The 12,839-nt window shown below is 42.0% G+C and overlaps 1 protein-coding gene across 3 annotated transcripts; it reads left to right on the top strand.

Annotated features, from left to right (window-relative positions):
• Positions 1-508: 508 nt before the first annotated feature.
• Positions 509-12,184, top strand: dgcr2 (DiGeorge syndrome critical region gene 2). Of its 3 annotated transcripts, XM_072455448.1 has the most exons (11): positions 653-875; positions 4,179-4,211; positions 5,473-5,592; positions 6,243-6,329; positions 6,407-6,617; positions 6,704-6,780; positions 8,665-8,847; positions 8,920-9,123; positions 9,207-9,359; positions 9,445-9,681; positions 10,262-12,184. In XM_072455448.1, exons 1-11 carry the CDS (start codon positions 794-796, stop codon positions 10,480-10,482), a joined length of 1,608 nt encoding a protein of 535 aa, XP_072311549.1. In that variant the 5' UTR covers positions 653-793; the 3' UTR covers positions 10,483-12,184. The 3 variants fall into 3 exon arrangements, with proteins under 3 accessions (XP_072311548.1, XP_072311549.1, XP_072311550.1); XM_072455447.1 differs by having other exon boundaries at positions 509-875; positions 8,665-9,123; XM_072455449.1 differs by lacking the exon at positions 4,179-4,211.
• The last annotated feature ends 655 nt before the right edge of the window (positions 12,185-12,839 follow it).

Below are 12,839 nucleotides of genomic sequence, written 5' to 3'. Positions count from 1 at the left end.
TATAAAATCTGATTCCCTCTGTTTCTATTTATAATTAGAGTAAAACCGACATCACAGTCTAAAGCAAAAGGGGTCAAAACAACCAAATTATAGGTTTTGTTCAAAATAATAACCTAAAATGATACGAAAATGGGTTGAAACGAGTTTTATTTTTCACATGTACCTTATACTTTTACTGTTGGAATTTGAGTACATTTTTTAGCAATGTAACTCGAGTACAAATATTCCGTAATGTTTCCACCACTGGACTAATTTCCATAACTACTAATAATAGTGACATTTGTTGTATTAGTCCTGGCTGGTTACTCAACCGTTTTAGAGAGTTATATGACTGTTTATACGCACATATTTGAATAACTGGCACACATACAGCAGTTTAAGCAGGTCTAATCTGCAGAGCTCCGCCCCCTGGCTCCGCCCCGGCTCTGTGGCTCCGCCCCGGCTCTGCGGCTCCGCCCCCGGCTCCGCCCCGCCTCCTCCAGCTGATGCCTGTTTGGGATTGTTGTGATGAGAGGCCGCCGCCATCTTGGACCAGCACAGATCCGCCGTGAGCAGCGGGACGACACGGCTCGGGCTCTTTGCTAACCTTCGCCCCGCGCCCCAGTAACCCACACCAGGCGGAGCTCCTTCGACTGCAGCGTGATCCCAGTCTGCGTTCCTGCCGTGATATCATGGTCATAGACGGCGTTCATGGTTGAAGTCCAAGGAGCGAAGGGCGACGGCGGCTGTGCGCATTCTCCTCGGCGTCTATTTTTTTATTTTCCTGCGGCGAGATACTATGAAGGGAGGATAAATGTTTCCGAAGGCCGACAGCTGCAGTTTTGTCCTCTTCTCGCTGTGCTTCGTCCTCACGTTAACGGACCCGCCGCGGACAGGTAACTGCACAAATCACCGTCCCGGGGAGTCACTTGGCCGGGCTGAGTTTCACGCGCAGACGAGGCTTTTAGCGGCCTGTTTCTTGTGCAGGCGGCTGCGCAGGGCCCGGGATCTGCTCAGCAAACGTGCAAAGAAAGGGACAAATAACGCAAATGTCCTCAGTGTGCGCAAATCATAGCCGCGCGTTCTTCATGCAAAACACGGCTCCGTTTTACCGCAAATATGAGCATTAAACGGGACGTATTGTGCGAGATCCACTGTCACGAGCTGTTGTTAACCTTGGTGTTTCCTCGTCATTGGTTTACTCAAAGTTGTATTTTCTGTTAATGATTCATGCATGTTTGATGTATGTAATCCGGAATTGTTCTGCAATTGAGGCCTCAAAAAAAGTTAACCTTCCCCCTATCCACGCCCACATCCCTGCACTTAGCTGCGATTAGTTATAAATTAAGACTCTGAGTGATGCACGTTGGGTTAAAACGTGTCACTGATTCAGTTTTAAATGGATTAAAAACATGTAAATGAAAAGCAGTTGCTTGTTACAGTGAACTGTCGCTATGAAGAGTCAATGGTCCTGTTTCTAGTATTAAGCTGTTTTAGATCAATATTCAGTTTCTTAAAGAACACAATGGAAAAATTATCTTCCCCATAGTTCAATATTAATTACCCGGAAAAAGCCCAACATAGTTCCTTAAACCAGACATGGAAGGTCCTCCAACAGCCTGGTTAACCACCTCAAATGGACCATTTCCTGAGACAGAAGCTGTTAAAATAAATCGGATCTAAAATAAGTGCAGTTTTCTAATCTCTGTACAGTCACATTTATCCAATTTCACACCATTCGACAGTTTTCACTGTGAATTGCTTTTGGTAAATAGATTTTAGACTAAAACATCTTGTGGTTTTCTTCAGGCAGTGTCTTGTGACTCTAAATTGTGTGTTCAGAAAAACAACAAACCAGGTTAAAAAGTTGGATTCGCTGAGAAAACGCCATGCGCCCAAGCCCCCCCCCCAGAACCCATAATACATGCGATACACAGAAATTAATTTGTATTCACAGAACGGAAATAAGGAACTGGATGTCAGCTACTGCAAATTAATCATAAAGTATTGTTTATCTCAGCATTTTCCTAAATGTTTTGGGTGAACCAAACGCCACATTCCCAAATCAGACCTTTTAGCAAAGTCATCATGTAAAATGATGAAAATGTCCATGTCACTGTCTGGTTCTTTAATCTGGCAGTGATGGTTTTGCTTTATTTTTTGGTACAAAAGTTTGTTCAGGACACTACAAAAAAGGTCTGTTATTCAGCTCAATCCGTGTGAATCCACTGATTAAAACTCAATGGTTTATCTGATCACGTTTACCACCCCTGAACCAGAACCAAGTATATTTACGATAGTATTAGGATTTCCCTGCCAATCAAACGTAGTATTGAAATTAGATACTCATTTGAACAGGTATCAATGCTAAACTCACACAAAAAATACACAATTAAACCTTAGACCACGTAAAGTATCATTTCATGTGGAAAATTGCAGTCTATTTTCAGTTTGTTTGTTATTACAGTGTCAAAAGCGTGTTGAGCCTGTTCCTTTTGTAGCAAAATCAAAATTACAACAAAAAACAAAATTACTAACATGAAATCTTTATAAAATTGGCAGATCCAAAATGATTCTTACAGCAACGTCAGAAAGAATAAGAGCTGTTACATTTTGTGGCTGTTTGTTTGTGTTACCGCCGACGATGGGCATTTCTTTCGACATTACGCCCAGAAATATATTGCTGTCTGTTTTTGGAGGGAAAATGTTATACTTTTTTTAAAATTTGATTATTTTTCTGGGTAATTTTTTTAATAGTTAAAGCTAAGACCAGATCAAGATGGTGTCTTAGTCGACCAACCTTTTTTTTTTTTAACTTGATTTATTCTTTTATTTAGATTAAAGGGAATTCTTTGGGACAAAAGCAAAAAGCAGATGGTATGAAGTGAGTTTGTTGAAGATTTTGAAGTGAGTTATGTGTTTAATCAAACTAATATGCAGTATATCTCTAGCATAAAAATACACAATAACAAAGCAGTTTTGATAGCTTTTTCTACACTCTTTTAGTCAATTAATCGGCCGATAAGTGCATGTTTTTGGTCCACTGTCAAACATGGCTGAAAAGATGAGCGTGTAGTGGCGATTATCCAAATATTCCGATTCTCATCTCCAGGAAGCTCCGCCGATTCCAAGAAAAGAACACTTCAGCAAAAGAGCGTTCATCAAGCGAGCTGTCTTCGACCTGACGGAGCAGCTCCACACGGCGAAATAACATCTAGTCATCTGTCTGAGTTAGTTTGATGAGTTACAATTGAGATGATTGTCAACTAATTTAGAAGTCATATCATCGTTAACTGGACTGTACGGCGAGTCCAAAGCATGGCACGGGCTATGAAAAGTGTTTTTGTTTGTTTTGTCTGTTAATATCGGCCAGCAGAATGTCCTCGAGCGGCTTCATTTCTGCTTCAGCCGGGTCCTAATTCAGGAAAAATCTCTTTAGTGATCCAAATAACTGATTGGTTTGTAAAATGATTGTTAGTTGCAGCCCTCATCTTTTTAAATAGTTTAGTGACCACAAATTGAACAGTTACCGTAGTTATAAATAATAGAATCACCACCAAAAGTGTGTTATTTCGTGTAATCAGGCAGTCCACGCTCTCTTTGCATAAAGTCTTGAGTTGTCAATAAAGATGTATTTTTTTTTTTTTTTTAATGGTGAAAGAATAGCATCTAAAAAAAGATGTGGCCATTAAAAACGACTTTCAGTGCGCAAAGAAGGAAAGTCCTTGTTCTGTGTGTTGATAATGTAATTTGAAAAGGTTACGTTCTGTTTGCCATAATATTAATAAGTGTTTTCACCAGTAACACCTTCAGCCACGTGTGTGATACTTCAGAACGGTTTGGTTTGGTTTATTGTCTTCACGATACCAGCATTTCATATTCGACTTCCGTACCAGTTTTGATACCACAATGATAAGAAAACCCTTTTAGGTCAAGGTTTTAAAACTGACATTTTCCACACAAAATAATAGTACTTCATTTTTTCTACGTGATAAAGCTCAAGATCATGTTAGAGCTGTTCAGGAAAGGCCAGATTTTGTCCTGTTTACTTGATTTATTTATTTTGATCGATACTTGCTCAAATGAGTATCTAGTTTCAATACTAGTTTCAGCAGTGGTGTCTTCTCGTTGGTTTAACAGTTGTGAGAAATAAAAAATAACACACGGGATAGTTATTCTACTGTTTCTATTTGTTACAGGTCCACGACTAGCTCTGGCCAGATTATTGTCAGGTAAGCAATTTTCTAGTCCAGCGAGATTGAACACACAGTTTAGACGAGCTTTTAGTTTGAGATAATGCGGATTTCTATGGGACCGCAGCAGAAAGGAAAGGTAACGAGTGAGTTTGGTGAAGATCTGTGTGTAACAAGAGTTTAAACACACAGTTTCTTGTATAAATGGTTGTTTCGCATGACCTCCCGCGCAGTCGTGGTCTTGTGGGTGCAGTTTTAGTTAAATACATGGTCAGATTTAGCGATACTGAAAGGTTTTGAGAGCTTTCGTATCGGCACGTGCCCTTTTTAGTCGACTGGAGCCCTACAGTTTGGACAGAAGAGTATATGAACGTTCCGTTGAGTGGAACTAAACACTTTAACGCTCTGGCATCTCTAACGTTAATCACATACGGCGTGGAGAGCCACTTAGCGCACACTGTGGTTCTGAGATGCAGCAGATAAAAAGTCTAGAAGGAACCATTCATTCTGTCTCTGCCGTGGGTGTTTTTAGACGTGAAACTGACCAAATCCACCAGTAAGATCCAAGCATTTATCTCTTAAACTCTATAAACCTAAACAAAGTATTTCTATGACTCTGTGGAAGCTTCAGAAATGAAGAGACTATATTGTGTGTTTCTCCTTGTATCTGTGGTTAAAACTAAAACTTTAGTACAGTATTGACAATTATTTTTTTTATAAATGTCAATAACAATGGACAATAATAAATACTACATGTGTCGGTTTCAAGTATCACAAAACTGGACTGTAAAATCTGCTATTTTTGTAACCCTTTTTAAATACTTTTTATTTAATTCTAAATAACACTTGCAATATTATCTTTTGTTTCATTTCTTCCACCTATATATCTACAAAACCAGTTTTTAGGGATTTATACAAAACTCCAGAGAAATGTTGGAACAGGGTGAAATTAAGTACTTCGATGTCTGATTTTTTGTTTTATTTTCTCTTGCTCCACATAAAGGTCTTTAATTTCTGTTTGTCTCGACTGTTCAAAAAGTATAATTCCTTACTCTTAAACGGGTGGGGATTGTCAAAAAAGTATCAATAACAATTTGGACAATATTCTGGTTCAGTTTTTGGATCAGCTCTTGTTTTTACTCGCTATTTAAATTTGAACAATACCTACAATAGTATTGATATTTTTATGACTTGCCGTCCTCCACTCTCTAAGGTTTGGCTTTTCAGGCTCAGCACTTTTTTGGCACAAATGAAACGTTAAAGGTGTGATGACCGTCCAAATTGTGTCTTTGTGTTGTAGAGCAACGCTGTCCCGGGCAGTTTGCCTGCCGCAGTGGAAAGCTGCAGTGTATCCCTTTGTCCTGGCAGTGTGACGGCTGGACAGCATGTGAGGACAAGAGCGACGAGATGGACTGTCCTCGTGAGTGAACCACACAAGCTCCTGATGCTCTTGTAGCAAACCACATGTTTACTGTCATACTTCTGAAACTGTTATGTGGTCACATGAACTCAGAGGACATGTGTCTCGCCCGGGGTGTCTCGCCCGGGGTGTCTCGCCCGGGGTGTCTCGCCCGGGGTGTCTCGCCCGGGGTGTCTCGCCCGGGGTGTCTCGCCCGGGTTGTCTCGCCCGGGTTGTCTCGCCCGGGGTGTCTCGCATGTGTCTCGCCCGGGGTGTCTCACATGTGTCTGATCTCTTTGTGGTGCTAAGCCCTTGACTGAAATCCGTTTGTTTGTCTTAAGTGGAGAATGTCTCTCATGAGATCTGTGACCACAGAATGGAATTATTGAAGGGATTGAGTACAACATGTGACCTGCATTCTGCTGTAGCTGAGCTCGGCTTTAACTGAGGCCTTGGGATTGTTTTCGTTCATAAAAGTAAAGCACATGTCAACATGCCTCAGTGATAAGGCTGAGAGCCAGTTTCAGTCCTTTATTCAGATTGTTTCATAACTTGTTTGTGTGATTTGGTGACTGGGGCTCTCGTTCTAAATAGATGGTAAAGGCTAAACTTCTCCTTGAGACACATTTGAACTGACAACTGGGGGTTGACCTTGTGTCTTGTGTTTGCAGCTGTAAAGGAGGAACGGTACCGTTACGGAAATGGCTTTGACCAGGTTGAAGATGTCATTGGTGTCGCTCAGCCTGTGCGCTTCAACAGTAAGTTATTTTATCAATATCTACTTAATATTTGAATGTATGTTTATGTGGCATTACTAATGTCTTAATGTCTGCAGAAAAATGCCCAACTGGATGGCACCACTATGAGAAGACGGCCAGTTGTTACAAAGTCTACTTGAGGAAGGAGAACTACTGGCAGGCCGTGGACACTTGTCAGAAGGTCAATGGCTCTTTGGCCACGTTTGTGACAAACGAAGAGCTGCAGTTCATCCTAAAGATAGAGGTGGACTTTGACGAGAAAGTCTGTGAGCGCAGAGACCAGTGCAAGTGAGTTTATTTTCATTTAATTATAACACTCCGAATAGTTTTTTTATTTGAAATAAAATGTTTTAATTTGTGATTTTTTTTTTCAGATTTTGGGTTGGCTACCAGTATGTGATCACCAACCAGAACCACTCACTGCAGGGCCGCTGGGAAGTGGCATATAAAGGTAAAACACCATTATTTTGTATTAATAATATTGTTAATAATGCTAAAATTATTAATGTGACCCTAACTTATTAGGCCCGAGCGCCACAAGCTGGCGAGAGGCCTATTAATCTCGTAAGGCCGTGCGAAGCACGGCTGCGAAAGTGCGCACGTAGTGCGCACGAAATCGAGCGCGAAGCGCTCGCCCACTTCCAAACACTCACTAACGCACTCCTTCACTCATGCACGCCCCGTGCATACTAATTAGTAGTAGGAAAATGGAACATTACCGTTGTAAACGGGCGAAGCCCGTGCAAAAGTGCGCACTAAACGAGCACTTTACATTGAGATGACGAACGCGAAGCGGTCGTCATCCCCATATAAAGCACTCATTTACGCTAAGTAGCTCATGAATACGTTCCCCATCTCTTGCATGTTCCGTGCATATAAGCATGTAATGCAAAAATTGAACATTATTACTGTATAGAGGGCCAAAAACACAAAGTGGGCGGAGCCCACTCAAAATTAACGAAAGTACCCGTCAGTGACCAGGGACCCACACCATGAGGTAGGAAAGCGCGAGCGCTTTCCGAAAATGTATAGTTTATGATATTTGAAAAATGGGAAACATTGTTTTCGCATCGGAATATTATTCTTTCTTCTTCTTCTTCTTCTTCTCGGGACCAACCCCCCTATTTTTCACCCAGTGAACATTGACGAAAAGTCACAAAAATGTTCACACCTCTAAAAATCGTGCCTCTCTACATTCTGGCTATTTCCCTTTTCTAAAATAAAAAAATTGGCGCGTCAGCGCCCCCAAATGTACCAAAAATGCATTGAGAGATGGGAAATGACCCAAAAAAAATCTGATCGTAGAATCATGAAATTTGGCGCAGAGGTAGATGGTGACAAGAGAAGTAAAAAATATTATTGCGGCAACGCCGTCCGCCCAACCAAATGTCGGCCATATTGCTTCAAAAATGGCTAAACATGACTTCGGAGTTTTTCCAAACGTCGTACTTTTACGAACTCCTCCCAGGGCGTTGGCCCTAAAAAGCTGAAATTTGGTGAAAATGCTACTGAGGAGTGGGACATCAAAAGTTATCCAAATTACATTGATACCTCTCACGGTCTCGGTGCGGCGAAGCCGCAAACTGTAGCTAGAATTTCAGAAATCTCCCATATTTAAAATTTCTGCCGTTTGCGCAGATAAAGTCCGAATTGCGTCAAATTAGAATCAGTTGTTAAACTCTTTGCCCTAAACCTACTTGAAGTGAAATAAATTCATTTGGCGCCACAGCGCCCCCTACAGATTTTATATGGAGGTTAAATGTTTAGTTTTGCGAAATTATATGAAATTTGACACACAACTCAATTTTAGCATCCCCATCAAAAAAGTCAATGAGACCCATGTCATAATTGTTATGGCGTTGCCGTAACGATGACCAAAACCTTTCATGTTATTCCAATGGGGAAATCGCCAGAACATGTTTACACTTTAGACTTTCACAAACTCCTCCCAGGGCGTCAGCCCTATTAACCTGAAATTTGGTGAGACTCATCTTCAGGGGTGGACCATCAAAAGTTATCCACATTTTCATTCAAAGAGTCACGGTGTCTGTGCGGCAAAGCCGCACATTTTGCCAAGAATTCAAAATAAAATAGCTTTTTGATGGTAAAACAAAGGGGAGAAGATGTGACAGCGTCACAGATTCAGCAGTAGGCGTAATAAAAGGACAATTGGGGCGCGTTAGCGCCCCCTCCTCTTGCGGCGTGGCGGCGGTGTGGCGGCGGCGTGGCGAGGGCCGATCATTGCCGCTTGCGGCTATATTTATTATTATTATTATTATTACGATTACTGTTACTGCATGTTGCCAAGTTTCACCTTTGTGGTCCGTTGGTACAGGGGCCATGCAGGTGTTTCTGCCTCCTGAGGGTCTGGCCTCCATCGGTGAAGCGTCTCCCTCCCAGGACAATGTGTTCTGTGCTCAGCTCCAGCGCTTCCAGATTAAAAGCATGAATGAAAGGGGTCTGCACAGCTGGCACGCAGAGAACTGCTACAAGAATTTCCCTTTTCTTTGCAAAAGAAGTATGTTTCGTCATAACAGTTTCCCATTTTATGTAGCCATTTGTTTCTCATTTTGTTGCATTATCTTTGCAGGACAAACTTGTGTTGATATTAAGGACAATGTTGTGAATGAAGGATACTACTTCACCCCTAAAGGAGACGACCCATGTCTGAGCTGCACGTGTCATGACGGAGAGCCTGAGATGTGTGTGGCGGCTCTGTGTGAGCGGCCTCAGGGCTGCCAACACTTCCGCAAGGACCCAAAAGAGTGCTGCAAGTTCACCTGCCTCGACCCAGGTACGGCCCCTTTGAACAGGGCACACTTTTGTGTCCATAATTGGTCATTTCAGTGGATCTAGCTGATGTTTTCTGTCTCGTAGATGGGAACAGTCTGTTTGACTCCATGGCCAGTGGAATGAGGCTGATTGTCAGCTGCATCTCGTCCTTCCTGATCCTGTCCTTGCTGCTGTTCATGGTGCACAGACTGAGGCAGAGAAGGCGTGAGCGAATTGAAACGCTCATCGGGGGGAACTGTAAGCAGCAATTTCACAGTATTTTTACTTAATCCCTGGCTTAATTCTTATTCATTTTAATTTGAGACCCTTTTCTCCGTCTCAGTGCATCACTTTAACCTCGGCCGGAGAGTTCCTGGTTTTGACTACGGCCCGGATATGTTTGGGACTGGCCTTACCCCCTTACACCTGTCTGATGATGGAGAGGGAGGGGCTTTTCACTTCCAGGAGCCGCCCCCGCCTTATGCTGCTTACAAATATCCCGACCTGCCCCACCCGGACGACCCGCCTCCTCCATATGAAGCCTCCATTAACCCTGACAGTATGCTCTACGTGGATCTCGGTAAGAGCCGCCGTAACTGTTCACATGAGCTCACAACACTCTCCAACCAACTTCTCTACCATCGACATTAGCCTCCTCACAATGAAGCTAAGCTGTGTGTGCTTTTGATTCCAAGATAATCACAAAACCAGGCGATATTCCTTAAATAAAAACTGGAGAATGAATAGCTTGTGTGTTCCTGGCCTAAGTTTGCTTACAGTGAACCCATTGAACTTTGCCGTTTTTAATCATGTGAATTGGACCCAGTAATTTCAGAGATATTCACCATAAACTAGGACAGAATATCTGCTTTGTGACTAGCCTCGCCTGTGACGTCACATGAACCCAAGCTGTTCATGCGTTTCCTTCCTGATTTACAGATTTTGTCAGAACCTGTCCCCATTCAAAAGATATCATATTTTTCCATGACAACGGTCCTCTGTGTTGTCTTGCCAAATCCAACCCTCCTTGTCTGAAACGCATGAATAAGCAATATTTGAGGACTTTTTGAGGACTCATTCAAAAGATTATCATAGTTTTAAATTGCTCATCGCTATGGCAATGTTCCATTTGGATTCATGATCATTATTTTCCTCTTCAGGCCACACTGGGGTTGCTATGGTACCGGGCCTGATGAATCCCCGTGGAGCTGGACTACAGCCTGATATTCCTAATCCCTGTGGTCCGGGGTCAGTGGTGCCCCCTCCTCAGGAGAGAGAGGACTCCATAGACAGCAGCACGCTCCTGGTGGGGCCGGACACGCCCACAGAGGGTCCCATGGCCCCAATGTCCCCTGACTGCTCCCTCAGCACCGCCGTATAGGACTGACCCAGCAGCCGGACTCTGCTGCGTCTCCATGTGGAAACCATGATTAAAAATGTCGTGACATTTGAAGTTTGTACAGAAATGAGAAATAGTTTGATTAAAGGACTTAATGTTTTCTAAAGAGAGCGAGCAGAAGCAGCAGGAGGAGTTCTACACAAACTCCGAAGGGTGCATTTTGACCCCAAATGAGCAATGCTTTTGAACTGCTGCAACCCGGCCTTCAGATCCAGAAGCTCTGCTGTAAATACAGGTCTCAGGTCTGCTCTGGTCCAGATTGTCCTCCTCCTGTGACGCTCCAGGTTCTGCACCAGGAAACAGTGACTCGCAGCTTTTAGTCCTGTGCTCTTTGTTTTGAATCTGAAGAATTTGTATTGCTCTATGATACCGTAATTGTTTCCATTAGCTGTGCTTGTTGCAGCGTGCCCTAACGTTTCATTACAAGCTAACTTTCCTTCATGTTCATGTTTGTGTGATTATAGGCAGGTGTCTTCTGGGTTTAAGGAACTGTTGGCAGTGAAATATATTTTGTAATTGTAGAGTTAGGCTTAAAATGACTTGTTCTGGTTAGACTTATACAAGAATCATCTGGACACACATGGTATCAAAGATTATTAGGGTACTGCAGAGGGAGTTTTTGATGATAATGATGTTTTTTGTGTCAAAAGTGGAGCGAGCAAAGAACTCTCAACAACCATTGTGTGAAAGTGTTACAGGGCAATTATACTGGAGCCAAATGTTTCTGTGGAGTAAGAAAAAGGCTCCGGTCGTCTCTTTGGAACGTCACTATGCGTTGATTGCAGGGTGGTAACGTGAACTGCATTTTAATCAGCGAATTTAAAAAAACGACTTAATCGGTACTGTTTTAAGAGACGGCTCAGATTTTTGGTTGATTTGCGATCGCCATTGTAGATCGTATTCGTACAGCTTTACTGTTACAGTTATACAAAAAGTCAAACGGCCAAAAGAGTTGAATTTGATCAGTTGGAATATGTTCTGTGGGTCACTGTTACTCGTAGCAAAGTAACCAGGCTATTTTTTGTGGCCAATATATTATGTCTGAAGATAAACCCGAACGGTGTTGGTCAGTTCTTTGCTCCTATTTTTTTTTTAAGAAACAAACGTATGATTTAAAAACTGTCTCACATGTTTTTTGTTTTTTTGTAAGACAGTCTCATCAGCAGCTACAAATAATGAGATAAACCCACATTGACCAGCACAAGAACTGCTTCTGATCTGCCTCTTTAACGGCTGTAAATGTGTGACGCTCCGTAGATCTTACGTCTGAATGTAATGAAATTGTATTATGCTTTATGATGCCCATTTTTATTTTTATTTGGCTTTGACAATCCCTTGTGGATTCTGCGGCAACATTGACAAAGGTTTGTTTCCCCCCCCCGATACTGCTTCTTTGACCTGTGGTGCATGATGTATTGTTTTTTTCCTTTTGGCATGGTTGGCTTTTCTTTTTCTTAACTACAGTTTTAGCTTCGGATCTGCCATGTTCTCAACTCATCCTGTGTGTTACAATGCCCGCGTGAGAAAACCCATATCCAGTTTTAATACTGTAAAATAGAATACATTTTGTCATTGGGTTCTGAGTCTTTAATTGAAAAGATGCTTTGTTTTGCCGGGGCTTGTGTTTCTAAAAGGTGGATTTACATTTGATCAAATGCCAAATAAACTGCACCATAAAGGACGACCACGGCGTCACTGAACATTGCACTTTGTGTTGTGGGCGACATTTAGCTTCTCTGACTCGGGGAGGGAAATCCTGCCGTCAAATGTCAGGGATATTAAGGTGCGACGCGGGAAAGTCCCACAGGTCACAGGCTGTTGGATAAATCTACTTCAACCTAAAGACTCAAATGATTTAAAGTAAGGAGATCTAGTGCACCACGCTGTGACTGGAGACGGTGATGGCCAAACGCAGTCACACCGAGTGGAGAAAGGACCCATTGTTTAATCGTAAAGCCCACTACTGGATGAGAGCGGAGTGACGCTGTAGCAGTTCAACACAATTATTTAATGCTGCTTTGCCAAGAGGGAGATATAATCATGTATATTTCAATTTATTTCAACATTCTCATATTTGTCATTGAGATTATTCAGTTAATCGATAATCGTGATTATTCAGGTCAATATAATCGTAAGAACAAAAATATAATAATCGTGACAATTTTAAAGCAAAATTTGTATCTTTTGTAATAAATAGCCCAAAAAATAGACCTAAATGTTAAAAAACTTTATCTGGTTGTCTTTATTATATTTATTTTGTCTTTCAGAAAGTTTAATTTTATAAAGCCGGTCATAAACTTGAGGAATAGTGTGACATGTTGGACCGCTTTGCATGTAAA

Source organism: Eucyclogobius newberryi, unplaced genomic scaffold (assembly GCF_026437365.1).
Source record: "Eucyclogobius newberryi isolate DKJ021-1_F unplaced genomic scaffold, fEucNew1.0.hap1 SCAF_2, whole genome shotgun sequence".
In the NCBI taxonomy this organism is placed as follows: domain Eukaryota; kingdom Metazoa; phylum Chordata; class Actinopteri; order Gobiiformes; family Gobiidae; genus Eucyclogobius; species Eucyclogobius newberryi.
Note: the sequence above shows the minus strand (reverse complement) of the source record. Positions and strands in the feature narration are given on the sequence as shown.

What these genes read in the sequence shown, in the direction of transcription:
- dgcr2 (XM_072455447.1), top strand. Translation starts at nt 794, where the DNA reads ATGTTTCCGAAGGCCGACAGCTGCAGTTTTGTCCTCTTCTCGCTGTGC. An exon ending in GAGCGCAGAGACCAGTGCAA is followed by an intron (nt 6,618 to 6,703) that starts GTGAGTTTATTT and finishes TTTTTTTTTCAG; the next exon opens with ATTTTGGGTTGGCTACCAGT. An exon ending in CTGGGAAGTGGCATATAAAG is followed by an intron (nt 6,781 to 8,664) that starts GTAAAACACCAT and finishes CCGTTGGTACAG; the next exon opens with GGGCCATGCAGGTGTTTCTG.